The sequence below is a fragment of the Carassius gibelio genome, chromosome B25 (assembly GCF_023724105.1).
Source record: "Carassius gibelio isolate Cgi1373 ecotype wild population from Czech Republic chromosome B25, carGib1.2-hapl.c, whole genome shotgun sequence".
NCBI classification, from domain to species: Eukaryota; Metazoa; Chordata; class Actinopteri; order Cypriniformes; family Cyprinidae; genus Carassius; species Carassius gibelio.
Window position 1 is genome coordinate 16,331,816 of NC_068420.1, and position 27,411 is coordinate 16,359,226.

The 27,411-nt window shown below is 38.7% G+C and overlaps 2 protein-coding genes across 8 annotated transcripts in view; both read right to left on the reverse strand.

The window, feature by feature from the left end:
• LOC128014560 (S phase cyclin A-associated protein in the endoplasmic reticulum) overlaps positions 1–15,776 on the reverse strand; it is a 121,684-nt gene extending 105,908 nt beyond the window's left edge. For 2 of the 7 annotated variants that reach the window (XR_008183577.1, XM_052598218.1), the window contains exons 1-6: positions 15,497–15,767; positions 8,127–8,244; positions 5,881–5,957; positions 5,189–5,386; positions 718–818; positions 134–250 (exon numbers count right to left, since the gene is read on the reverse strand). Coding sequence is in view for 6 of the 7 variants with exons in the window: in XM_052598218.1 (XP_052454178.1) it covers positions 134–250; positions 718–818; positions 5,189–5,386; positions 5,881–5,957; positions 8,127–8,244; positions 15,497–15,670 (785 nt within the window). In the remaining variant the exon portion in view is untranslated. Of the gene's footprint in view, positions 1–133; positions 251–717; positions 819–5,188; positions 5,391–5,880; positions 5,958–8,126; positions 8,245–12,430; positions 12,828–15,496 lie in introns of those variants that run through there. The other 5 variants (XM_052598213.1, XM_052598216.1, XM_052598214.1 and 2 more) reach the window with 5 other exon arrangements.
• Positions 15,777–17,159: 1,383 nt separating this feature from the next.
• ctdspl2a (CTD (carboxy-terminal domain, RNA polymerase II, polypeptide A) small phosphatase like 2a) overlaps positions 17,160–27,411 on the reverse strand; it is a 10,421-nt gene continuing 169 nt past the window's right edge. Inside the window, exons 1-13 of the mRNA XM_052598222.1 lie at positions 27,386–27,411; positions 23,430–23,638; positions 23,213–23,351; positions 22,700–22,846; positions 21,629–21,847; positions 21,465–21,552; positions 21,272–21,383; positions 21,103–21,189; positions 20,957–21,019; positions 19,995–20,074; positions 19,706–19,832; positions 19,531–19,626; positions 17,160–18,381 (exon numbers count right to left, since the gene is read on the reverse strand). The exon at positions 27,386–27,411 is cut by the window's right edge and continues 169 nt beyond it. Coding sequence (XP_052454182.1) covers positions 18,316–18,381; positions 19,531–19,626; positions 19,706–19,832; positions 19,995–20,074; positions 20,957–21,019; positions 21,103–21,189; positions 21,272–21,383; positions 21,465–21,552; positions 21,629–21,847; positions 22,700–22,846; positions 23,213–23,351; positions 23,430–23,615 — 1,410 coding nt within the window. The 5' untranslated portion in view covers positions 23,616–23,638; positions 27,386–27,411 and the 3' untranslated portion in view covers positions 17,160–18,315. The remainder of the gene's footprint in view (positions 18,382–19,530; positions 19,627–19,705; positions 19,833–19,994; positions 20,075–20,956; positions 21,020–21,102; positions 21,190–21,271; positions 21,384–21,464; positions 21,553–21,628; positions 21,848–22,699; positions 22,847–23,212; positions 23,352–23,429; positions 23,639–27,385) is intronic.

A 27,411-nucleotide genomic window follows, 5' to 3' on the forward strand; every position in this document is an offset into this window, starting at 1 on the left:
TATCTACCGTAAAAAAATACTAAGCATATAAAAATAAACAAGAGCTAGGATTGGAGAGGAAGTACTTTTGAATACTTGAGGCAAATGTTTTTGAGTGATCCTGGGTGTGATGGATGTAACTAGATTGGCCTACCCAAAGTTGAGTGCACGGCGAACGCCAGGTGATGGAACAATACGGTCTGACGAGGGGCTGGACATTACATGTCGCCCTGGTGACATCTTTCGAACTTCCCAAGCCAAAGACGTAGGCCTGCGGGAACAGGATGAAACTCTCAAAAGAAAGGTACTTTATCAGAACATATAAAAAGCATTTTTAAAAATTCCCCAAAATATTTAATAAACACACATGCAGGGGCTTAAAGGATGCACATTCAAATTCTGCAGAAATGTACAGAGCTTCCTCAGGAGCACTTTACAGTTTGACACACAACTTAAAAGCTCTTTTTATACCATAATCAATGTACTAGTGTTGTGGTCACTTACTCATTATGCAAAGCGGTGAGACCGTGAAATAGTGAATCAACACAAATTACTCCTTGATCATGCTGTATATATTTGTATGTGTGTCTATATATACTAATTATTTCATGTTAAGATGTTGGTTAAGGTCAGATTTGTAATTTTAACTTAATAAATACTTACATAATTTAACTAGCTATATGTAAAACGAAAGATGTCTATGGAATGTGCCCATTTAGATAGCAAGCATATTATCACCTGTTCTGAGCGTCTGTTTTTTCCAGCTTCTCCTGTAGTTGGATCCAGTCAATTAGAGCTTTGAAATCACGGACGTAGTTATCCAACATCATCAGCACCTCCTGGGGGGAGAGTATGTGTGCTGTCAGATCTGAAAGCCTCAATGAGACAAGGCAGAATTACATGCAACACCAAAATTTGCTTAAGCTCCGACCATCAATCAAAAGGCAAAGTCTTCTAAACTGTAAAGGATTTGCTTGCGAAAACCTGCCAAAACTTGATCCAATCTTGACCAGTCCTGCTCCTGGACCAGCTAACCAAAGTCTTAAAGATCACTAGAAGCTTCCAGGCAGGTGTGTTGAGTCAAGCTGGAATTAAACTCTGCAGGACATTGGCCCTTCAGGAACAGGACTGGACACTTCTGATCTATGAGCTATCAAAATGTTAAAGGTGGCGACAAATGTCTTTAATTGTCAGAATCAAGACAAAGTAATTTCAGTAGAATTCTCTGGTAACCGGAATCCCGGACGAGCCCCCGATTCTAGTTCACAGTGAGGAGCTGGTATAAACCATCACCCTGTTGTCTCTACTAAAAAGCAGTGTTTGGAATAATGCCGTTTAAAAGAACGGCGTTAAGTAACGACGTTATTTTTTCAGTAACGGTGTAATCTAACTAATTACTTTTCCCGCCATTACAACGCGTTACCATTACTGAAAGTTAAATGTGGTGCGTTACAATCCGAACGCACCCCTGGCTCACACAGCAAGTGTGGAGGTGGGTTAAAAACGAGATAAGCGATTATGATTGGGTAAGGCAGAGTCATGTGTTTCATGGTAGCCAATCAGAGCCAGTGTTTTTACACACATGCCGGCACACGCGCCAGTGCCAGCTGCGCCAAACACACACACACACACACACACACACACACACAGACGCAACAGCTACACAGAGATCTCGCAGCAGCAGCAGAAATGGTGAGTCAGGAGCAATCCGATGAAAAGTTGGCTTTTTTTTTTTTTCAACTTTTTTTTTTTTTACAGTAACGCAAATAGTTACTTTCCCTGGTAACGAGTTACTTTTATTATAGAGTAATTCAGTTATTAACTTACTTTTTGGAACAAGTAGTGAGTAACTATAACGAATTACTTTTTTTAAGTAACGTTCCCAACAGTGCTAAAAAGTGTGCATTTGTAGCTACTGGGGAACACATACACACACACACACACACACACACACACGAGCAATCCATTCACAAATGGTAGGAGTGGGCAAAAAGAAACGGATGAGGACAAAAGAAAAGGGAAAAAGAGTGCTGCTGCCCTTTCCCGCCTCAGTGGTCTTCCACAAGAGGTGAGGCTGAAATTACCAATTAGCTTTGCGAAAGGGGGCTGGCAAATCTGATTGGGGCTACAATCATTTCTAGTTACCAGCAAAGAGTGTGCAGCGAATGACGAAATGTTCATTGTCTATCCGATATTCGATCTGGGAGCACCATAGGGACTCTGGGGAATCCCTTGGATCCAACAAAGCCGCTAGAGTGTCGCAAAGCCTTGCCACAACACAGACTTGAAAAAGGTATACAACCTAGACCTACCATATGCTCTTAAGTTTACAAAAAGCCTGGTTTCGATTCTTAAATCTGCCAGAAACGGTCAATGCCGATCATAATCAATCTTAATTGGAAGGCTTGTATGATTTCCTACAAATCTATTACTGAAGCAGTACCCCGTTGAAAAAGCCAGCATATGCTGGTTAGGTATGTTTTGAAGCATGACTGCTGGTTTGATCTGGTTTAAGCTTGTCTTTAGCTCGTCCTGAGCAGAAGCTAGTTGCTTAGGACTAGTGGTCGACCGATATTAGTCCAGTATGCAATCAAAATACCTCAAACACATCAGGGAAAATGCTAAATATCGGCCGATATATCGATCGACCACTACTTAGGATCAGCACATGACCAGCTTAAACCAGCTCAAACCGGCAGCCATGCTTCCTATCCAGCATATGCTGGCATTTTCAACAAGGTAGGTCCTCTACAACTGTCAAATTTGCATTTTATACTGTTTAGAGCCACTTCTGAGGTACTATACATGGTAAAAGTGGAGTGCATGTGAAACTGATCCTGAAGATTCACTCCCTTGCAAGTATGCAGCGTCTTCTTCATTTGTCTGATGCATGACCATGTATCACCTGTATCACAATGTGCAATATATTGTGAGGTAGTCAGGAAAACCCAGACCTCCTGTTCGTTGAGATACTGTTCAGTTGCATTCAAAATCATGTCCAGGGGGTGTGGTGTGACTGATGATCTGGATTAAATGGGGGATGGCAGTGTGTTTGTGTGATTGATGGGTGGTAACAGGGGAGTGGCAATTGTGAAGAGAAGTCCACAGTGCTTTTAGTTAATAGAGTAGTCAGGCCCAGTGAAAGATGTGTCCAGCAGGAGGCCTGTTGATTAGGGCTAGTTAACAACACCAGGGCATGGTGCAGGACGATACTGGCCCATAATGCAACAGCTAAGGGAAAACAAGTGGATAAGAAACAGCTAAGTGCCCTTAAAAAAAGGGAAAAAAAAAGAAAAGAAAATCACTTTAGAAGAAGAGGAACAAGACATATAAGACACTTGATGGGAGAATGCTTAATATGGAAACAGTTGGTCAAATTAAAAATTAAATGACCCCTCAACTACCCAAAAACAATTCTGATTTATTACATCTCTCGTTTTCATAGACGCATTCACACAATCTGAGGATAGTTGTCTTGTTCATGGGCTGATGTGACATAAATCAGGCCTGAGATGAGGGAGAGGCCTGATAAGAACTAATTAGTCCTCTGGGCTGTGGGTTAAAGATGTGGGCGTTACTTAAATATTAAAATAAATCAGCCACTCGCCCAAATCATGAATCAGTCAACACTGGCAGAGGATAAAGGATCAGAGACACAGGTGAAGATGGGTGCTAGGAAACAAACTGCTTTTTGTTTTATACCGAATAACATTTATGAATAAGCAAATATAATTTATTGCAAATGCTGTACTTAGTTGTTAAAAAGTTGTTAATTTTATGTTTTTTCCATCACTTCTGAAAAAACTTTTCTTTTCTGCTGAAGACATGTGGGTGGGAAAAACCAACATTTACCAATAATGTCACAGCCTAAGGTTAAAAACGAATAAATTGTGATGGATAAAATTAAAGTCCTGCTCACGTTACTTTCCACTGAATGTTGTGCTTAACTGCATTTTCCAAATGCATATGCAAACAATTTATACATTAACTGTATAAAATATTTTGTATTTTATGCAAGATTCTGTTGATGAACGAAAAATTTTAATTTTATGCAATTATGTAACACGAAAAACTGTGCTGGTAAATACACATGACAAAGTGCTGAAACACAGATTTATATCTTTATAAAGGAGCATTTATGTGCAGCATTTAACAGCTCCAAGGGACGTTTTGCTACTGTAGGTCTACAGTCTCTCATCCAACAAACCTCTACTGTCACATGGCAGTGAACTCCAGATCTGTAGCAGAGCATAGACTCATACACAAACTCAGACCAAAGGGCCAGGAAGTGTGAACAGACCTGCCGGACATGGAAACACAGCGGCCAGACAGTTTACGCACATTCGCACAGGCCAGCTGTCAACAAGGTAACCACAAAAGGGGCCGGTTAGCTTCGAGTGGCTGGCCAAACCCTGCTCAGCATAATTCTAGATTACACGCCAATCGATAAATCAGAGCCAGCAGTGTAGAGTGTGGACGATGGGCCCAAATACAGCCCGGCGCCATACCTGCCAGGGTAAGCATAGTGAGTGCCCCGACATGGGCTCTGCCAACCAAAGCTAACAGAGTTCAAACGAATGTTTGCCGACACCAGTCCCAAGACCGAACCGGACACAGAAACACTGTTGATCAACTTGGAGTGACAAATCGTTATTGCGATCGTTGCGTGCTGAGAGGTTATTGGTCATAGCGGCTGATTGTAGTACATGTTTCGCAATCAGCTTTTTGCGTTTACTAAAAATAAACAAAGAACCTGGAGTGGAAAAAGTGTTTTGGGACGTCACCTAGACCTCATACCCCACCCCGATCGCCCGCACATACACACACGGAAGGAGTGGGGCGGGGGGCCCTGTGTTTACACATGTCATCCATCTCCACTGCCTCCAGAAAGGCCCTGGAGAGGTGCAGTGATAATTCTCTCACCAAACCCCTCTCTGACACAAACCAGAAAACAAAAGGAATGCAAGGAGGAGGAGGAAGAGGAGGAGGAGGAGGGGAAGAACATCACAACGATTCACTCCCTCTAGTGGACAGACTGCAAAAGTCAGCCACTTCAGATCTAAAATAATACTAAAAATTAAGTACTAATAATTCTAAAAAATAAATAATAAAATTAATAAAAATTATAGAATTACAAATGTATTAATAAATCAGTTTCAATTGGGAAAACCAAACAATTGTTGGTGATGTGTGTCACATATAATCATACCCTGCACTCCACCACGCTCTGGTCGGATTCACAGGTGACGTAGATCTCATCCACTGCTCTCCGGAGATTATCGAAAAGAAAGGCCCAGTATCGCGCTCGGAGGTCCACCTTCCGTGGCTGTCTAGTTTTGGTGGGGCTCTTCTCAGGACCTTTGTCCAGTATCGCCACAGGTGGGTTTTTGCAGTCCAGTGATAAGTTCTGTTAAGAGCAGATGTGATTGCATGTTTCGAATGAACTCCATTTTCCAATAAGATTACGGGCTAACGGCTGTTTTAACAATCAGTGTGTGCTGCTTATATAAACACTAAAGTCAAATTATGGAAGAATTGAAATTAGACCCCATAAATACAAGGTTCAAATAAAAGGTCTCTGGCGCCCCCTAGTGTTTAACATGAGTGCAATCTGTCCAGTTTAAAGCTTGCTGGTTAAATTATCACTTTTTTGAAGGATGCAATGAAACATTTTCTTTTTTTGATTTGGACCGGTTAACTTTTTTTCATACTGGCCAGGACTCAGATGTTTCAGGCTGATATTATTTCTTGTTTTGCCTGGTTCCATATTTGTTGTGGATGTAAATAGAGACATTATATAATGAAATGTAGCGTGTTGTATGGCAGAGGCATTTTCAGATACTCTAGGTATTCATAAAAGATTCAGAAACTAAAAACAATCTTTTTACAAATGAATCCCACCTGTTTTTTGTTCCTGTGGAGCCCAGAGTTGATTCGTTGAGCTCTTGCATTGCCATTTCCGTGATTCTTCAACTTAGCTGCACGTGAACAGAAGAACACAGCACAGTTAATAAGCAGATAAATATCACATTACCTTATACGTCTGGACTATTCCACCTAACAAATTTAAATAGGTGACATCAGAGCATTTTTTGTAAAACTGAAGACCTATTCAACTTTCCGATTCTGAAATGAAACAATACTTTCTATAAATAGAAGTCAGGAATCCCAAAACATTTTAGCAATTTTGAAATAGTATTTCATTCCCATCACGAGGTTACATCACTATGTAGTAAACTAGTAATTACAAACATTTAAATTACATCATGCACGTTTAAAATAAAATAAAAAAAATAGCATGCATGTTCTGGTCTTCATTTCTAAACACAGCCATTGTAAATCCCACTGGCACGAAAAAAAAAATAAAATAAACTAAAATAATTATGATCAAAGAAATACACAAAAACACCGACATACATAGATGTGTGTGCATATGCATGTATAAAATATAAACATACATACACACACACATTTTATTTTCACTATATATTAAAATAATTGACATCAGGCTAATTCAAACTAGACACTCTGTTTAATTCACGCTTAAAGTCATCTTTAGCCAGTGCTTGCATTCATAAACTGATCTGGGATCAGGGCCTGTATTGTGTTTTCACTATTAGAACAGGATCAGCCTCTTCTAGTCAATATAATCCTCTTTATCAGGATATGAGGGGTCAGAACTGATTCTCAATTAAGTTTGCACTGAGGGTGACTTCCCCTGATTCAGAAACGGTCACTGCGCATGATGAATGCAGGCACTGGCGAGTCGTTTTCACTCGGACATTACACATACTGCAGTCCCCAAATAACAAAAGACTCCTGTGGTGACCTATCAGTGAAACAGAGGATCTGGGTCAGCTTACACACACACATATTCACACACTCCACGACAAAGAGTGTACTGTAACTCCAGGTACAAGAGAAGGGATGACAGATCTGGAGCACTTGTTCATCGCCCACATTTGCTTCACAAATGGACGCTCTTTACAAAGCTAGATGCATTTTAAGTTGGAAGCCTGATGGGCGATGAACCGTGTGGGATGGGAGGCCACTTATGACTGCAAGAAAGAGCAATGAATCATGTATATTATCGGATTTATTTTCAAATACATTTATTCAAAAACACATTGATCAAAAACGACAATAAAGACACTGTTTCAAAATATTTCGATTTCAAAGAAACGTTTTAAACGATTTATCTTTCATTCATTATAGAATCCTGAAAAAAAAATCTATTACGGTTTCCACAAAACATTAGGCAGCAGCACAACTGTTTTCATCCGTGATAATAATCTGAATGTTTCTTGAGCAGCAAAACAGCATATTAAAATGATTTCTGCAGATCATGCGACACTGAAGACTAACATAATGATCATATCAATAAATTACTTTTGAAAGTATAGTAAAATGGAAAGCAGTTATCAATAATATTTCACAATGTTACTGTATTTTTGGTTAAATAAAAGCAGCCTTGGTGAGCAAAAGAGAAAAAACAATTCTTACTGACCCCAAACTTTTGATTGGCAGGGTTTATAAAATCTGCTAATTGCTCGTCATAAAAAATCTTGGACATCACAGACATTTCAACAAGTATTTTTTTATAGTTTTTTTCCCACCTATACTATAGTGGCTACTCCAGGATCAACACATTATTTACGAGAAAATGCAATGCAAATGTCAAGATTTTTTTATTATTATTATTATTATTATTATTATTATTATATGTGTGCATGAGTATCTGAATGGATCTAACCCTTTTGTTAAAGGGCGTTTCCATGGCGCCATGACAAAATTTGGTGTCTTGCCACAGCAAGAGAAGTTGTTATAACTCAGGCATAAATTGTTCGATCTTCCCCAAACTTCACATGTTCGATAAAGAGTCCTGGTCTGAACACATCTGAAGGCCAATATTCCATAATAATGATAGCGCCACCTGCTGGCAACAGGAAGATTGGAACATATACGGAATATACTTTGATATATTCCAATCATATTTATGACTTTAAATGCATATTTCTCACCGTTAACCTTTTTACTAATGCCACTCGCTGGCGGGGAGCCCGGGTGCGAGGGCCCGTTCATCGCTGCTTGCAGCTTTAATTATTATTATTATTATATGTGTGCATGAGTATCTGAATGGATCTAACCCTCTTCCTCCTTGCTCTCGACTGGGACGCTCCATGCGATGAGGTTTCGAGCAGCCCGGCCTTCCTCGGCCACGATCTTCCTCACCTTGTCATGGCTGTTGGACCGCTGGAAAGAGGCCTGTTGCAAAGAGAAAAAAAGTGTAAATGGTGGAAAACATTTTGTTTCTTCATAGGAACATATTTGGAAAAATATAACATTGCATCACTTGCTCACCAGTGGTCTGCAGTGAATGGGTGCCGTCAGAATGAGAGTCCAAACAGCTGATTCTGATGGCACCCATTCACTGCAGAGGATCCACTGGTGAACGAATGATGCAATTCTACATTTACTCCAAGTCCTTTTCATTATAACACCCAGAGACAGAAGCAGTGCTCTTAGCAACTGGCAATCGTGAGCTTAAACCATTAAAATAAGTACCAATAATTCACACCTTCTTTCTAGTAACCTTATATGACTTGCCAGTAGCGATAATGTAAGCATGTGATGCCATGTCAACAGCACCAGTGGGAAGACAAACAGTGGTATGTTTATTGCACACCATTTTCACATGGATCCATAACTGAGAGATGATTTCTGTCTTTTGAAAGCTGTCGCCTATTTGTGCACTTACAATGGAAGTGAATTGAGCCAATTCGTAAACGTTAAACTGCTGCCTATTTCAAAACTATAGCCACAAGGTGTTAAAATGAGTCATGTCGCATGATCAATGGTGGGCTTTTTAGGGGAAAAAAGATGACTAGGGAATTTTCACTGATTATAAAGTCAAAAAATAAAATAAAAAGTTAACTATATGCGCAAAAATTGTTCACGATCAGATCTGAAACATGCATTTACTTTTAATTCACGAAAACTTTAAAGAAAATGAAGGACAAAAATAAAATAAAAAAAAACTTTGCTGGCCGACTTTATGCTATAAATGCTAACATCACAGCTTAAGGGCCCGTTCACACCAGAAACGATAATTATAAAAACAACTATATTAGCTTCCACACCAGCGGACACTACCTCTTTAAATTCTCGTGCTTGTGACAGCAGGATTGATTCTGATTGGCTGTCAATATTTTTATTGTCTATCAGCTGGAAAAAAACATTGTGAAAGTGATTCCAACAACATTGTTTCTCTGTGCCTTTATCATTATAGTTGTGGTGTGGACTCTGCTATTCTTTAATATTGAGAACACTTTTCACAACTACATTATATCTTTATCGTTATCTTTATAGTTATTGTTCCTGGAGTGAACAGGCCTCAACTTGTAATGAACCTGGAATATTCTTTAAAAGATAGGGTCACACATTATATTTTTAAAGGGGGGGTGAAATGCTATTTCATGCATACTGAGTTTTTTACACTGTTAAAGAGTTGGATTCCCATACTAAACATAGACAAAGTTTCAAAAATTAAGTTGTACGTTTGAAGGAGTATTTCTGTTCCAATAATACTCCTTCCGGTTTGTCACAAGTTTTGGAAAGTTTTTTTCGAGTATGGCTCTGTGTGACGTTAGATGGAGCGGAATTTCCTTATATGGGTCCTGAGGGCACGTCTGCTGGAAGAGCGCGCGCTCCCATATAGCAGAGGCATTCAGTGATCAGAGCGAGAGCGTCGCGAAATGTCACAAAAGGAGGAGTGTTTTTGGTTGCCAGGGCAAGACAACCCTGCACAGATTACCAAAGAAAAAACAGCATTAAGGGACCAGTGGATGGAGTTTATATTTACAGAGCATCAACGGAGTTGTGCAAGTGTTTGTGTTTGTTCCCTGCATTTCTAAAATGCTTGTTTTACAAACAAAGCCCAGTTTGACGACGGATTTGCGTATCGTTTATTTCTTAAGGATGATGCAATCCCAACGAAAAAGGGTCACGATTGTGTATTGGAACCACAGGCGGTGAGTAAAACTGCTTAAAATATCTCTGCCTCCTTGTTAGTGCGTCCGCCTCCCATTCAGTTTCAGCCTTCACAGCTGTCACAGCTTCCAAACGCTCTCAACGCAACTGGCGCTCGTGATTCTTTAGCTCCGCCCACACGTCATGCCTCCAGGCGCTCGTGTTTTTCCGGGAAAAATCGGTACAGACTATCTTTCTCTTATGAATATAATAAAACTAAATACTTTTTGGAGTTATGAAGGATGCAGTACTACTCTATAGGTACTCAAGATTAACAGGATATTGAGTGAAAATGAGCATTTCACCCCCCCTTTAAGCAACACTATGTAAATGTTGGCGCTCTAGTGGTTAATAAACAACTGCACGTATCCCAAGGAAGAACATTCTAACCAGAGCTACTTCTCCAAGTTTATGTCGATGGCGATTCACGTAGGTATATGTTAATAAACAGCAGTGATGACCCGAACAGGCTACAATAGTCCAAAAATAATCACTTATTATAAATGTACCATAGAGATTTGGTATAAGACAAAAAGGTGGTTTGGTAGATGAATTTATGATTTACTCGCTCATTGTATACATTTTGCAAATTTGAACACAGAAAAAGTTTCAGTGTTGCTTTAAGGTCCAAATCGCACAATTCATTAACTATTAACCATGACGTTTGCATCAAACTACTAGTGCTACTTAACAGTTAGCAAGCTAGTTGTTAAGTTGAGGTATGGGGGTAGGATCATAGACAGTAAAAGAAATGGACACAGCGACCCCATTGGAACTCAATTGAGACAAATGAAGCCCAGTTTTAGCGTTTTTTAGCACTTCCGTTTCTGACGCGCAGACTCAAACGAAGCTTGACGACGTCAGCAACCTGTCTGACAGATGTAAATCTTCTAAGTGGCTGTGCGTGAAAACTGCCATCGTTAATCTTGCAGAGACGGCGAGCTTGAGCGGGGAGTTCTTTGTCGTGAGTGAGTAGGAGTAAGTATTCTGATTAATTATTTTGTATAGTATTTTAAAATGTAACGACAGTACGCCATATTAAGTTAATTACCTGCGAGCTTCTCCTCCTGTCTGTACGGTAATGCGACAGAGAGCCGAGTGGTTATGACGCAATCGTTAGCCTATTTTTTACAAAAACTGTTTGTACGGGGCCATAATGTAACATAGAAGGTAATGGAGCCCTTTATACATTGTCATGTATCTTTAGAAATAAATAATGGACAAACAGAGTCTTTAAACGCCTCAGATGTCAAGTTATTTGCTGTCAAAGTGACGCCAAAATGAATGGGAGTCAATGGGAATGCTAACGCAAGTGAAGTTCTGCTAAAAGATGGCAGCCCCCACCCGACTTCAACTTCCGGTCGAGTTCCTTGCCCCTTGGGTAGGATTAAGGGATCTACAATATTTTCATGCAGAGTAAAGAATTATTGTAAGTACTTATAAACAGTCAATATGCTAGTAATATGCATGCTAGTTGAAAATTGGTCATTAAAATAAAAGTGTCATCAAAAATAGATTAACTGACTTGATTTTATCCATTTTAATTTCATACTGGACTTTAAAACCAGTGCCTTCCGTATCTCAATTTTGTCTGCACACCCAAAACATAAAATGTAATCACTCTGGATAATGTGTCACACTCCTTTGATACATTATTGAATAAAATAAATCAAACAAAAAATACAATTTGGCATATAGCTAATTATTCTGTTGTTTGTTGGCCATGTTCCAACATTAAGCAAATGCAAAGCTGTTCTGTCTGTCACTATAGAGGAATATTTCATCAGGCTCACTGATTTTTACACATGCATAAACATTTTACTGTCCTCCCCTGCCACTATCTCACGTCCTCGGGGTTAAAATACACAACTGACCTACTTAGCCAATGACAACAGCCCTCATTACACAGCTTTACCCTCTAGAGGTCTGGAGATAAGCATGAATGAGGCTTTGACATTGCGAAACAAACTATTTTTGCAATTCAAAAAAGACACGCAAGTAAATTAACTTGTTGCCTGTCAGCACGTGTTCAAACTGTAAATATTTACTCTGGGTTTCCCAGATTCCTGGCACCTGACTGGCAATGGAAGGCCTGAGTCTACATTTGTCGTGCATCGCGGCGCGGAGTTGGGGAGGGGGGGCTGTTTCTGATTTGCCAACCGCTGGTAGAAAATAACCAAGGTAAAAGTGAGAAGGGTTCATCTGATCTCGGGTCAGTGCTCCATGCATGCGTGAGACGAATCAAGCTAATCACCTAATCACCAGCAGGCCCCTTGACACCCGAGGTCACTGGAGTTAGATCTAAGTGAGCCCCTCAGAACATCAAGCTACAAAGAACTGCTTTCAGGACAAATAACAGCACAGCAAGGATAGAGTTTCAAGTGTGTCGAAGCAGAAAGAATGATGGGAAGTAGGTACGTACAGAGTAGAAGTAGAGTCTGTAAGCAGGTTCCTCATCCATATCCATATCCGGCCCTGACATGCTACCAAATTTGTTTATGGCAACCGGTTTTCCCCCTTAACCAGCATCTCCGCTGCACGAACGGCCTGTCATCGTCATTTGACAGCTGGACCAAAAATAGCCCCGTGGTTGAGCGTGACTCCTGCAAACTCGCTGAGTAGATGTCTCTGCCAGTCAGCACGACAGACTCCTTGTCCTGGCCATAAGGACGTCTTTCTGCAATGTCTCGGCTGCACAGAGACTCTGACTGCCGCTACAGTTTTGCTGTCTTGGTTGTGGCGTAGTCACCTTCCACAGCTTGTAGTGCGGAGTATTGTGCAGAGCTCCTCTCTCTCTGTGCAGTCATGTGCACACGGCAGGCCGCCCACTCGTCCAGCATGTGCTGGAGGCGGCAGAGCTGCGTGTGTCAGCGCGTCTGCATTGGACATGCCACAGACTCAACATCCAATTGTAGCTCGGCGGTGCGTAACTTACACCGGGGATATAGATGTAAATAGAGATGCGCCAACAAGATGTGGAACAGATACAGCCGCGAGGATGAAAGCGTATAAAAATATCTACGGTCTAAAGACTACAAGATATCTGGTATGTAATATTTTTATAAATTAATTATCTTATGCATGCTTGTATGAATGTAAATTTATTTTTTTAATGTTACTATCATATGTGCATTAAAGCTTAAAGGGGTCACATGACGCCGTTTTAAAGATCATTATTTTGTGTATTTGGTGTAACAGAATATTTTTACATGCTTTAATGTTCAAAAAGCACATTATTTTTCAAATACTGTACATTATTGTAGGTCCTCTATGCCCGTCTCTCTCAAACGCATCAGTTCCTCCTTCTGACAAGCGCAGTCTGCTCTGATTGGTCAACTGACCAAGTGCATTGTGATTGGCCGAACACCACAAGCACTCATCGGAAATATAACGCCCCTTTCCATAATCACAAGCTTCATCTCTCAAAATAAATGTAAAGACAGTTAATAACGTTTTAAGTTATACTGTCAGTTCAAGCCCGAAAGAATATACGTTAAAATAAGCATGACCTGAGACTGCCTGCACTGTTTCGGCGCTGTGCCACCTAGTGGTCAGGAAAAATGAAAAATGCATATTTTTGCTTACAACTTCTGAATGGTTTGGCCAAAAATCATCGGTCTGTTTAGATTAGATGCAGCAAGCTGAGTGGAATCATACCCAATTTTCCCACATCAGCCATTTTGGGCATCGACCATTTTAAATTTGGTAGTAAAATACTATATACAATATATCAATATTATAAAAGTTACGAAACTTGGTATTAGGGCTGCACGATATTGGGAAAAAATGACATTGCGATATTTTACTTTTCTGCAATATCTATTGCGATATGAAATTTAATCTAATTTTTTCTCACAAACAGAAATGAGGTGAGCACACTTACATTCTCATTTTAAATGATTTAAACATCGACACCATTGTGTCAATTGATTAATGTGCGAGAGAGAGAGAGCAAGACAGCACTCGTGTTGAAGCGCTCTCTCTCTCTCTCTCTCTCTCTCTCTCCCTCCCTCCCTCTCACGCGTGCGTGCGTGTGTGCGTGCGCTCTCGCTCTCTCTCTCTCTCTCTCACACGCGCTCGCGCTCTCTCTCTCTCTCTCGCACGCTCTCCGCAAATCACATTCGTCAAGGGCCGGGAGCAGTTAATGAATAAGGGATCAACTACGACAGCCTACATCGCACATCCTGCGATGTGACTATCGTGGATTCGTACATCACGATATCTTAAACGACACATCGTGCAGCCCTACTTGGTATACTTCCTGGGCACCATGCCTTGATGGTACTCAAAATGTTCGGGAGGAAGCGTCACCTTGTGTTCAGAAGTTATAACAACTTTTTTTTAAATGCTAATAACTTTTTACACTATTACTGTTATGTTGTCATGTTACTGTCATGTACGTTATGTTGAATTTTTTGTACGGTGTATGCTACTGTCATGTTATTATTATGTATTGCTATAATGATATATTGCATTGTTACTTTTATGTCATGCCGTGTATTATATTGCACTGAATAACTGTTAATTTGTCATGTTCATGTGAGGTACTTTTATGTCATGCTTTCTTGAGTGTTACTGTTATGTAATGTAATGGTGGCATTTGTGTTGTGTATCTGTGAGACTGATTATGTTATGACAAATTGTGACTGCCCACAATACCCTGAATATCTGAAGTAACTGAAACCTTTCAGGTCACAATAACAAACAGAATGTAACCCCCAAAAATACACCGTGGAAATACACTCTCTTGCCTCAGGCGTTTAACAACATATACTCTGTAACAGTCAAGAATTACAACACAATCAATACGAGTAAATCACATCTACACAAACTCATACGTCACCCTGGAGCACAAAACCAGTCATAAGTAGCACAGGTATATTTGTAGCAATAGCCAACTTTTAATTAACAACTAATTAATTTGTTAATTCGTGTAATAACCCACTGTATGGGTCAACATTATAGATTTTTCTTTTATGCCAAAAATCTGGATATTAAGTAAGGATCATATTCCATGGATATATTTTGTCAATTTCATACCATAAATATATAAAAACGTAATTTTTGATAAATAATATGCAGTGCTAAGGACTTCATTTGGACAACATTAAAAGCAACTTTCTAAAAAAATAAATGAATAAAAAAAACATACATACACACACATATATATGTTTTTTTTATTTTTTTATTTTTTACCCTTATGACTGGTTTTGTGGTCCAGGGTCACATTTACAGTAAAATCCACTGGTGCCGTGTAGTAACAGTGGTAACTCAAGCAAGCATATACAGATGAAGAAGCGTTCAGAGTGACAGCAAGCATGAAAACTTTACCACAGTTCTGAAGTGTAGCAACAATAACTGTGATATTGTGAGGGGAAAAGTAACTCTGTTAAAGCACTTCTGGGCGTTCACAGAGCCTTCGTGATACCTCAGTAATGCTGTCTGGGTTGGCAGCTCGCGATGTTAGGAGTCGACTGTTGTTTGTTACCTTTAGGGCGATGTTGATGGGCGTATTCCTGCTCTTCCCTCCTCCATGAGATGATCCAGAGCTGTTGCTGGCCGATCTGTCTCTGGCGTCCCCGCTCTGAGCCGACCTCAGCCCGAACCGGAGATGCTGAGCCCCGCCGCGACGGCGCCCCTCGTACCGGCCGTCCTTCGACATGAGCCCGCCGTCAAACCAGCGACTTGTGACGGACGCGCTTCGCAACCAGGGGGCGAGAAATTAAACAGTCCTCCTCTTCTTTAGACTGAGCAGTCGCGAGTCACACAGAGTATGAGAAAGTGTGTCGCCCCCAGCTGGACTGGAGGGCTGGACTGACGTCACCTGCGAACCTTCACCAAGGTAACCACAGTCACAGTTCCCGCGAAAAAATCCTTAGTCACTAGGTATTTTTACCAGTCCTACTAGATGTTTATAATTACATTATAAATAATACATCATCTGAGATGATTGCTGTTGTCGGAAGTGGAATGAAAATGAACACTTGAGCCATATCAAGTGCATATAACATGTAAATCAAAGTATCATAAGATTACATTTTTTATATCATTAGGTGGGAGACATATATAAGCCAATAAAACATATACAAATAATTTTAGCACTGTGATCACATAGGGGGAAAAAGTAGTTCTTATTTTTGTTTATAATGATTTAAAAGTAAATATCTGACTTTTTTTTTTTACCAGAAGGCCATATGTAGTCAATAAATATAATTATACATTTAGTAAAATAATGATTATTCCACATTTCGTTAGATTCTGGAATTGTATAAATTGTTATATAATTAATAATAATATAAATTAATAATGTATATATTATATAATTATAAATTATTACTTACTGGGGTGAAGGGTGTTTTCCCGACAAGTCCTGTTTGTAGATTTTAATTTTCTATTATAAGCATCTATAAATAATCATCTTAAATTGAACCTATATCCTAAAGCATATGAACAGCTGAGAGTTTCTAATGTGCAAAAACAGCTAATTTATGTTTCAGTTCTGAACTTTTCAGCATGCTGTTTTCAGTGACTAACCGCTGTTGTTGTTGTTTTTAAGTCAAAGCTACATGAAACCAAAGTCCAGGACCCAATCAGGGATTTCACGGACACTATATAAAGACCGGTCCAGGAAGAACACATACATATGAAATCATATAATATCTGAAAAGATCTTAAGAATGTCTTCTTGGTGCTTCATGTGCGCTGCAAAAAGCTACACTGAAATACATTCATTGCATTTACAGATATCGTTAACAAAAGGCCTCATCATTCACAGACACCGCAACCAAACACACAAAAATCCAATCAAAATATAATTTCATTCACTGCATTAAAAAAAATATTATAATAATTGAGTGTGATTGACAGCATGTTCATTGTCCCGAAACATAAGCTGCCATTCTGAGAAAATATTGACCTAAATTGACAAGAGCTGCCAGAGGTTCAAATGGGCCAATTCTCTCAAAAACTATTAAATACCCCCCCAAAATTCTAAATTTCAGTTCAAATCTCATCTCCTAAATTATCAGCCATATGTGCTGCAATGATGAGCTTATAAGTCTAAATAAAAAAAGGATAAAATAAACAAATCAAGACCACATGTGATACTTTCATCCCAAACGACAAAGAAAAACCAATTCCAACAACTCTGGTACATTAAAATCATGTATTAATGTCCATAGAAATAAAAAACATCGGGGTAACACTGAATGAAACGGAAGGTCTACCCTTCAGAGGTAGGCAGAGCTGTACATGATAATTCCTAAAACGGTTTCCAAAGCAGGAGAAGCAGAATGAGAGGGAAAACAGGGAATACAGCCAGAGATGCAGTGATTTAAGCTGCTGGTGCTACAATTACCGGACGTTTCAGAAAGACAAAGCATTATTTTTTTTCTCCACAGAAAAGCATTTTGATGCACATACAGTATTTTACATTTCATCTATACTTGAATATAAAAAACTAAGAACATAAAAGTTAAAATCCCCAAATTAGGACTGACTTGGATAAATGGTATAAAGCAGTCAGTAACTGAAAGCCACAACTAGAGACTAGACAGAAATTTACCAATGAGCACTTTAGTTGTTTTCCATATGTGGGATGTGTGACCGGATTTGGATTACATTTCAACCGGACTACGAGAATAAGCTAGAGCGTAACGGACAGGCCATTAAATATACATCAAATCTAGAGTAAAAAAATGAATAAAAAGCCAGCTGGTCTATGAAAAAAAGACCTTGAACTAAAAAGGAATGCATAATGAATTAAAACCAAAAGGGCAAGTCGTGTTTTACAAACTTGACAAGAAAAAATATATATGTACAAATGTTATATATACATATACACACATAGTTGAATGTATATATATTCATGTTTTATATAGTTATATTTAACTGGTCATTCTTGAAGTAAAAGCCTGTGGCCTGGAAGGGCAGAGGGTCTCTTCGAGCACCAAAAGGAGTGACGCAAGTCCACTTCTGCACAGCGCTTTACCTTAAAGTCCGAATCAGGCAGAAACTCCACCGCAGAGATGAGAGGGACGACCAATCAAAAGTGATCTTCTCGGCCTCACCTTCGGTTCCATAAATGTGTGTGTATAGAAAACATATGCATACATCGAGTCATTTGTCTTAAAACATTTGTCCAGAGCCCCGAAAACCCCACCCCTCCCTCCCCACACAAAAGGATGCCCATGTAGGCAGGCCTGTAGTTGAAATCCTTATGGCAAATAGTTTGTGGCAAAATTTCCTTCCCCCCATGGTGCTTAAAAACAGTCAGGTTGGCAAGAAATGTTTGTTTCGCTGCGATATTCAGTCCGGGGGTAGAAGGTCATGCAGGCGAAATCGCTCTCTTAAATGTGGCCGAACGTCCTCGTTCTGGAATAAAACGCAAACATGCCACATCAACAAAAACAGATGATCACTGTAAGTGACACCATAAATATGAACGAGTGTAAAATCATTTTCAACTTAGAAATGCGTAATGTCTGAATCGTGATGCAGAAATAATGTTTATTTAGAACCGACAGCCAATTTTCAATATTTTGCCTAATATATATATATATAAATAAATAAATAAATAAATCAATCACAGTCCTTAAACTAAGACATTGTATGATATTATATATGGATAACAATACTCCTGTGAATTGGCACAGAAACAAAAGTTTATTGTTAATTAAAACAAAATGTAACTGTGAATTGTGTTTTTAAGTTATAATTATTACCATTTCTAAGAATTAAATTGCCAAGAATTCTTATTTCATAAATTAGTAATTAAAAGAACATATTTCTAGAAAACTAAATCAATCAAAAAATTAAGGTATAGTCTTCATAATAAGTTATGATATTAAATATAGATAACAATACTGTTGTAAATTGACACAGAAACAAGTTTACTGTTAGTTAAAAAAACTAATGGTGTTATTAAAAATGGAATTGTCAATGTGGTTTGAATTTTTTTAAAGAATTACATGGCAAATAATTCTTATTTAATAAATTAATAAAAGTATATTTTTATTTAAAACTAAATTAAATCACATAATGAAGGTAAAGTCTTCACAGTAAGACATTATAATGTATGAAATTAAATATGGTTAACAATGTGAATTCGCACAGAAACACAACTTTACTGTTAATTAAAAAAAGTTGTCATTTTAAAGAATTGTGAATGTGTGGTTTGCGTTGTTTTTATTTCTTTCAAGAATTAAATTGCTAAGAATTCTTATTTAATAATTTAGAAAAGTTCTTTTTTAATTAAATAATCACATAATGAAGGTATAGTCATCACACTAAGAATCTATAATGTATGACATTAAATATGCATAATACTTTTGTAAATAAACGTTCTGTAATTCGAAAAATAATAACTATTATCCTTTCTAATAATTAAATTGTTAAGAAATCTTAATAATAAACAACCCTTGATTTTTGGATTTTAGGATAGGAGAAAGTATTTCAAAAAATACTATTTTAATGCACATTATCTTAAAAAAGCAGCACATACAAGAAACAAGACGCACGTACCAGTTCTACCAGCTTCTCCAAAAATGGCACCAGCTTTAGGAGCTCATTGTCATTCTTGTCCACAAACCAACTCTCAATGGGGATCCCGTTGGAAAGCTGCAATGAGAGGAGCACATCCTGAGCTTTACATACTAATAACTCACCACGGACCGCTTCTCAGGGCGGCTTCACAAACCTGGTAGGCAAAAGCCTGAGGTGAGTTGTCTATGATCACCGTCTTGGAGAGATCTCTCCCGAGGATGTTAAGGTCTTTGATGTAGTTGCCTTGTACACATACGCAGTGTTCGCGAAACAATCTGTGCCTGAAATACCAGACGAAAGACATTTTGAGCTGAATGCTTAAACATCTTACAACCTGAGAATCTAGACACACATCTGTTCCCATCACACCTACACCATATTAGTGTGCAGTTTAAATGTCATACACTTTTTATTTTATTTTTTTCATATGAGAGGGAACTGACCTAACCAGCTGTTTTTTAGGATCCAGGATGTTCAGCAGTTTGTCAGCATACACCTTCTTGGAAGCAGTAAAGAGAATAATCTGCAAATAATTCAAGATCACATCATTAATGGCAGTCACAAGAGAAAGCAGTAGCTCACATCACAGGCAGGATGTTAATTAGTAAAAAAAAAAAATCCGCATCTCCATAAAGTCGATCAGCAGCAGAAAGCATGAAATGCTCTAAAACTTCCTGGTATACGACTGCGTTAACTTTGGACCTCAGAAAACTCAGTGGATCAACACCAGCAGATGACATTGCACCCCAAACCATCACTGACTTTGGAAACTTTACACTGGACCTCAAGCAACGTGGATTATCTCTTCCTCCAGACTCTGGGACCCTGATTTCCAAAGGAAATGCAAAATTTACTTTCATCGGAGAACATAACTTTGGACCACTCAGCAGCAGTCCAGTCCTTTTTGAAGCGAGACGCTTCTGAGGCTGTATGTTTTTCAATAGTGGATTGACACAAGGAATGCAACAGCTGAAACCCATGTCTTGCATACGTCTGTGTGTAGTCGTTCTTGAAGCACTGACTCCAGCTGCAGTCCACTCTCTGTGAATCTCCCCCACATTTTTGAATGGGTTTTGTTGCACAATCCTCTCCAGGGTGCGGTTATCCCTATTGCTTGTACACTTTTTTTCTACCACATCTTTTACTTCCCTTCGCCTCTCTATTAATGTGTTGACAGTGTAATTTACTTGGCAGTCAATAGGAAAGAAACAAGCCTCCCGGTTTTCATTCAAAATATCTTAAATTGTGTTCCGAAGACAAACTAAGCTTTTAGGGGTTTGGAACGACATGGGGGTAAGTGATTAATGACAAAATTAAATTTTGGGTGGAGTAACCCTTTAAATATTTATAACATTTTGTTTTGCAAAACAAAACAAAAAAAGTAAACAAATTGTAAATTGCTCACCTCATAAATTTGAGACATGCGCTCCAGGAATTCTCTAAAGAATGGCCGTAACCGGACGTACACCTTTAGGAATAAGAGAGCAAATTACTATTGGAGCTACATACAAACCAGTGCACAAAAAACAAAACAAAGTTGTTTTTTTTTACCTGGTAAATGACATCTTGGAAAAGCACAGGGAAGGTCAAGGCTGCATCCTCCAATTCATTGAGGCTACAGTGAACCAAAGTCTCATCCTGGAATAAAACAACAACGGCGATTTAATTCTTGAATCAAAAGATCTTGAATCAACAAGACCAATGATAGATGACAACTCACTAGATCCAGGACAAGAGAGAACTCAGGGGTGCTCCTGGTTTTCAGAGGGAGTGCAGGCTTACGGGTGAGCTGCTCTTCTGTCAAGGGTGGCACGTGTTTGATGAAGAAATAACTGGAAGACAGATGCAAGTTAGGGCACAAGCAGTGACTATACTGAGGCTATTTAGATCAAGTGTGTTGAAATTTGGCTCACGGGTCAAAAACTTCCCAGTCCTCCTCATAAGTCCCTTCTGCTGGAGGCGATGGCGGGACATCCGGATAACTGCTGTTGGATCCTACGGCTAATCAAGAGAGAAAGTGTGAGGATGCTCTGCTTAAGGCAGAAGTACAGTGGAAATAAACCTCCCAGAAACTCACCAGTTAGCGGTGGCATATCAGCTTCTGTGACGATCTCTCCTTCATCTACTGATGCATCTACATGAGGCAGCGGTCTGGGGTTTAGTGCAGGGTCAAAGGTCAGGTCTCGACCGTCTGTGGTAGTGCTGGTCGGGGTTTCCTCGAGCTGCTCCATGTCGAGCTGCTTCACGATCTCCTCTGCTTCCAACGCCTGCCCCGGGGAATCTGAGCCCGCCGTAGCTGGATGACAAGAGAGAGCTAGTTTAACAGTGTGATGAAATCAGAAAGAGCGCAGAATGAACTAAAAATGATGTGCCAATTTCACTGATAAATGCATTGTTTTGGTTGAGTGGTTTCAGTTTGCAGCAGGTGCCACCGATTACATGAGGGTCTTAAATGGCAAAAGACTCTGCACAAATGCTTTAGCTCAGAAATGCTGAATTTTAGTTTTGCTATATTATGACAAAAAAATACTAGTCCTATATGTTGCTTTATACATTTCAATGTGATGACTGTCTTCATCTGCTTTTATGGTCATGTGAGTGCTTGACATCTTTAAAGGGATAGTTTACCCAAAAAATGAAAATCCTGTCCTTACTTATGTCGCTCATGTGTCGTGAACGTGCATCGAAGACTGACAGGGAAGAGATTTTTTTTTTGAAAGAAGTCATTATTTTTGTTTTTGATGTGTACAAGAAGTATTCTTATAGCTTCAAAAAATTAAGGTTGAACCACTGACATCACATGGACTATTTTAACGATTTCCTTACTTCCTTTCTGGGCCTTGAACGTGTCTGTTGCATTGCTGTCTATGGGGGGCCAGAGAGCTCTCGGATTTCATCAAAAATTTCTTAATTTGTATTCTGAACATAAAAGAAGGTCTGGCCCCAGGAAAGTAAGTAAAGAAAATACATACTGTCAATACTTATTTCATGACGACTTTAAATGTGATATAACAAACAATTAAACACAAAAGAATGTTTCACATGAAGAGGTCAGAAAAGGAGGATCTAACTACATTTTATTATGACCTCAATATCTCATTCAGGTCTCATTTAGGTGCAGCTGACAACTGAGACCACAGTCCCTTACCGTTTTTGTTGGCAGGTGAGAAGAAGCTAAAAACCGGAGAGAAGATGGTTCCCAAGAGGGTGGTGCGGGCCGGACTGCCCGGAGTTTCCGTCTGCACCTCCAGCTTCCCATTGGGCTTCACTGGTTTACTCTGACCTGTCATGGTATCTGAGCAGAATAAAATGATAAACATTCAACACCAAGAGAACACTGCCAATCAGCATAACTACTCACAACTAAGTTTAATTCACATAGAAAACTCTTTAAGAGATAGTTATGTAACCCTAAAGTTGTTTCCAAACCTGTATGAGTTTCTTCCATTGAGCATAAAAAAAGATATTTGGAAGAATGTTGTTAACCAAAGAGATGATGGTAGCCATGGGAAAAAAATACTATGGAAGACAATGGCTACAGTCAACTGTTTGGTTTCCAACATTCTTCATCTGTGTTTTTGAGGGAAGAAAACCTGAGTGTGAGTAAATGACAGTATTTTCTTTTTAAAGGAGCAGTAGCCTGATTGGTCAGCACTCGTACCTCCATTGACAGGGCCTTTCCTGCGGGTTCTGGGGTTTGCTCTGCTGGGCAGGTTCCCACCGGTCGGAGTGGATGTGATCAGATTACTGTCTGAATCAGAGTCTATACGGCTTCTCTTAGCAGGAGTGCACTGCTCCACCTGACATTAAGAAACACAGCTGAAACCAAACCACATTGCCTCAACAAAATCATCTCAAATGCAAGGTCAAATTCCAACCTTGACAGCATTGCCTCTGATGAACCGTTTTATGGTGGAGAAAATGCCCGTGTCTCGCTTCTGCATCTTGGCGTCTTCAGAAGACAGCGTGTGTTCCACCTCGGAGTGCTTCCTCTTGGTCTTGGCGGTCCGGGCGGACGGGGTGGCGTTCCGCTGCTGAGATGCCTTACGCACTCTCAGCCTCATTGTCCCAAAAGTCACATGTAAGACTGGGAAGACAAACACAGTTCATCTGTAACAGTAAAAAAAAAAGTGCAGAGCTGCACTATGCATATTTGCATAAGTTTCAGCACCGCTACATTAATAACACTGAATACAAGATATTCAGCTGCCAATTCGGCTGTAGGGAAATTCCACTGCGGAGACCAGTCATGGCAACTCAAGGAAAACAATCGGATCTGTCCCCTGCTGTCATTGACCAGAAAGGACTCCACAACAAGGATATTACGGCTCATTTTTATTTTAATATTGCTTTCAAATTTCCTTTAGTTTTAGCTAGTTTCATTAATTATATTTAATATATTTAATTAATTATACTAAAATTATATATTTTTAGTAATCGTAGTTAATGGAACACTTCCAGTGTAGACCAGAACAAGACATTTAATTTTAGCGAAGTTGAATGTTTGCACAGTTTACAGTTAACTCTTGTGCAAACCTCTTAATAATGAAAATATAATAAATCTTTACAATTGAACATAAACCAAAAAAACATATGTATAAAATGTATTCATTCATTTTCATGTTCATATTCATATCAAAGACTTTATTTTAAAGGTTTTCAGAGTTACTAGAAAGCTACAAGCAGTTTTTATTCTGCTCAATGATCCTCCACTGCTGGATTTGAGAAAACCTGTTCTTTGTAATCGTCACTGAAACTCTGTAAACTTTATTTTTGTCCATCTGTGTTTTCAATGCATTCATTTGTTGGAGTTTTGAGATCTTAACATATATGAACAGGTTGCACATGAGTGAAAAAACAATAGCACTCATTGTGTCTATTAAGGAACAATGTTTATTTAAAAAAAAAAATTTCTTCCGGTTCAAAAAGCAAAGTCGTACCAATGTCACAAAAAGTGACGTATGTGTGTTAATTTGCAGTGGTGATTGGCTGCCGTGTCTGGAGACTATGCGTCTATGTCATCAGTTTTTCAAGCATTTCTCAGTATTATTCATGAGAATGAACTCTTATAATCTAATCACAGCACTGTTTTATGCATGAGGTTATCTTACAGCAGAGAATTCACATCCCATTAAAGAGCTTCTGCAATGTCAACTTCATCTCTGTAAATGTAACCGTAACAATATTTACTATGTAACAACATGTGTAGCGCGCATAAGAGAGCGGTTTCTGTGCAAAACGTCACAATGAGTTTAACAACACTCACTGCGCAGATCATAGTTCATATCCAGACCAGAGAATGTGTGAATGTGTTTTCAGGTTTTGTGAACAACGTGTGCTAAGTTTACTTTATGAACTTGGAATGTCAAGAATAAGGTAAATATTAGTATTGTAGCTAGTATTGTAAAATAAGTCTTTATTTTACGGTCCAAATGTAATATACAGTAGGCTAGAGTAGGTCTTCATTTAACCTTTTTGTAAAGTTAAAATAACTAAAAAGAGTCCACTTTAAAGTCCAGCTTAGTGTCGTCAAAAGACCCGGTAGTTCGGTACTAAGTCGGTACAAAAAAAATGAAAATGTCACAGTACCAGGTTTCTTTAAGTACCTGGTTTCTTTAAGTACCGGTGGTACCGAGGACCTGGTCAATCTGGTTCTTGACGCATACAGCGCTATGATTTCCGCGAAGCAGAAAACGCAGACGGAATCTCAAAATCCAGACATGAAATTGAAACTTACATTTAAATAAGGACAGTCAGGGAATTTGACAAAGTTAGCATAAATTAATCAAATCAAATCTCCATATGGACCAGTATCTGTAAAATAAATAGATGCATAACATCACCAGAACTGTTCTGAGTCACTTCACAAGCATTTTACCGTTTCATTTGAGTAAAACAAGTGTCAATTTAAAGGTATTCACAGCAACCCTTCAAAATAAGATAATTTTTTCATAAAGGCATTGTGCTAGAAATATTACTATTATTTAGTAGAATGTATGTGATACTGCGACTACTGTTGAAAAAAAATTATAAAACCTTTTAAAGAAATAAATCACACAATATTTCTTCCATGTTTAAATTTTAATAGCAAATCCCCTTTATTCACCATAAAATAATGCTATAGATTTAAAAGAAATGTCTTTTAGATTTCTCTATAAATGTATATACTTGTTTTTTCGATAATGTATTTTACAACAATACAAAGAGCAATGTGTAACATATTACCAGATTTTAGACTTAAGCTGCGTTCACACCAAAAGGGAATAGAGCACCAAATTCGCGTCTAGTTTGCTGCTTGAACATTTTGAATACATTCGCGCGTCTAGAGCGAGGCAAAATCCGCTTCCATGTTGTGACTCATGAGCAGGCTCCTGATTGGTTAACGCGGCACGAATTGACGGCAAAGTTCAAAATGTTCAACTCGGGCGTCAGACGCGAATTCGTGTTTGGTGTGAAAGCAGCATTATTCACTTTTATTTGTAAATAAAATATATAAATAGATTTGATAAAATGATTGTGCTCCCGTGATTTTTCTAGAATCTAGAGTATCTTTTGCTGCTGAATTATCTACCAACCTAATTTATTATAATATTTTTGTAATCGTTTATGATTATATATTTTTTCATTTGTTATTTTTCATTAAAATTAAGTTGTGTATATGTAGTATTTTGTGATTAACACAAAATAATGATGATCAGGTCAACACAGAGAAGAATGGAAATTCTATATTGAATTAAAAAAACTGCACTGGTATCGGATTGGATCGGTATCAGCAGGTCCTCAGAATTTTAGGTATCAGATCAGTTCTTTAAAAAAAAATTGTATTGTTGCATCCCTAATATACACACAAAATAATAAAGCAATTACCATCTAAAATATATTAATTATGTGGTATACTAAGGCATTAAGAAACAAATAATATATTTTAATTATTTACAACGAACAATTAAACCACTGGGTGATTGATATTTATAAACAGTGTGCACTTTTGAGAGGAACAGAAATATGAAAGCAGCAGTCGCACGCTCTACAGTCATAACAATGTTAATTAAATGTAGAAATGAGAGTATATTCGTTTTAAAGGGTTTGCGTGTAGAAATAAACCAGAGGAAGTCCTCGGATGTGTTTGAAGTGGGCGGGTGAATCATGTCTCCTTCATTTGCTTCATCAATCTAAACAAATGTAGCGTGCCATTAGCCTCACGATAATTTCTAACATTTCCGTGATGTAAAATTTATTTTCCCCAGCCAACACAATACACCGCTAAAATCATGATCTACTTCAGTATGTCTTGGCAGGTCGCGCTGTACATTATTAAGCAAAAAATGGTCGCGCTCAACTTAGCAAGCCAACTGGTCAGTGGTTTTGACATCAAAACAATAAAAACGCCAACAGCAGTCGCTCGTAAAATTGGTCCGCCTGCTTTGAGCTACCCACGCCAGTTTTTTCGTCTCAATAACACATCTTATTTTAATCTGAATATTAGAGTCCGAGGGCGTTTTAACGTCAGCGGCTAACGCTAACAGATGACTTGTTGGCTCGTCTCGCGACACCCGCGCTCCTGCGAACAAGCCGTTAGATACAGTAAACACGCACTGGATGAAATACAAATGGATGTTTTTATTTATCCTATGATGTTTTACTTATTAATTATATATTTTTTAAACGCGATACAATAGGGTTCGCGTCTTCATCTGCGTGAAGAACATGTTCTCACTGACGGAGGGGGCGAGTCGTGAAGACGCGAGATTTCAAAGCACTGCGACCGTGGCGTAGGGTTAAATATTTATTTTTGCACGTATGTGATCAAAATATGCTCCGTGTAAACACTCACATGCCAGGGGTCGCAGCGACACGATG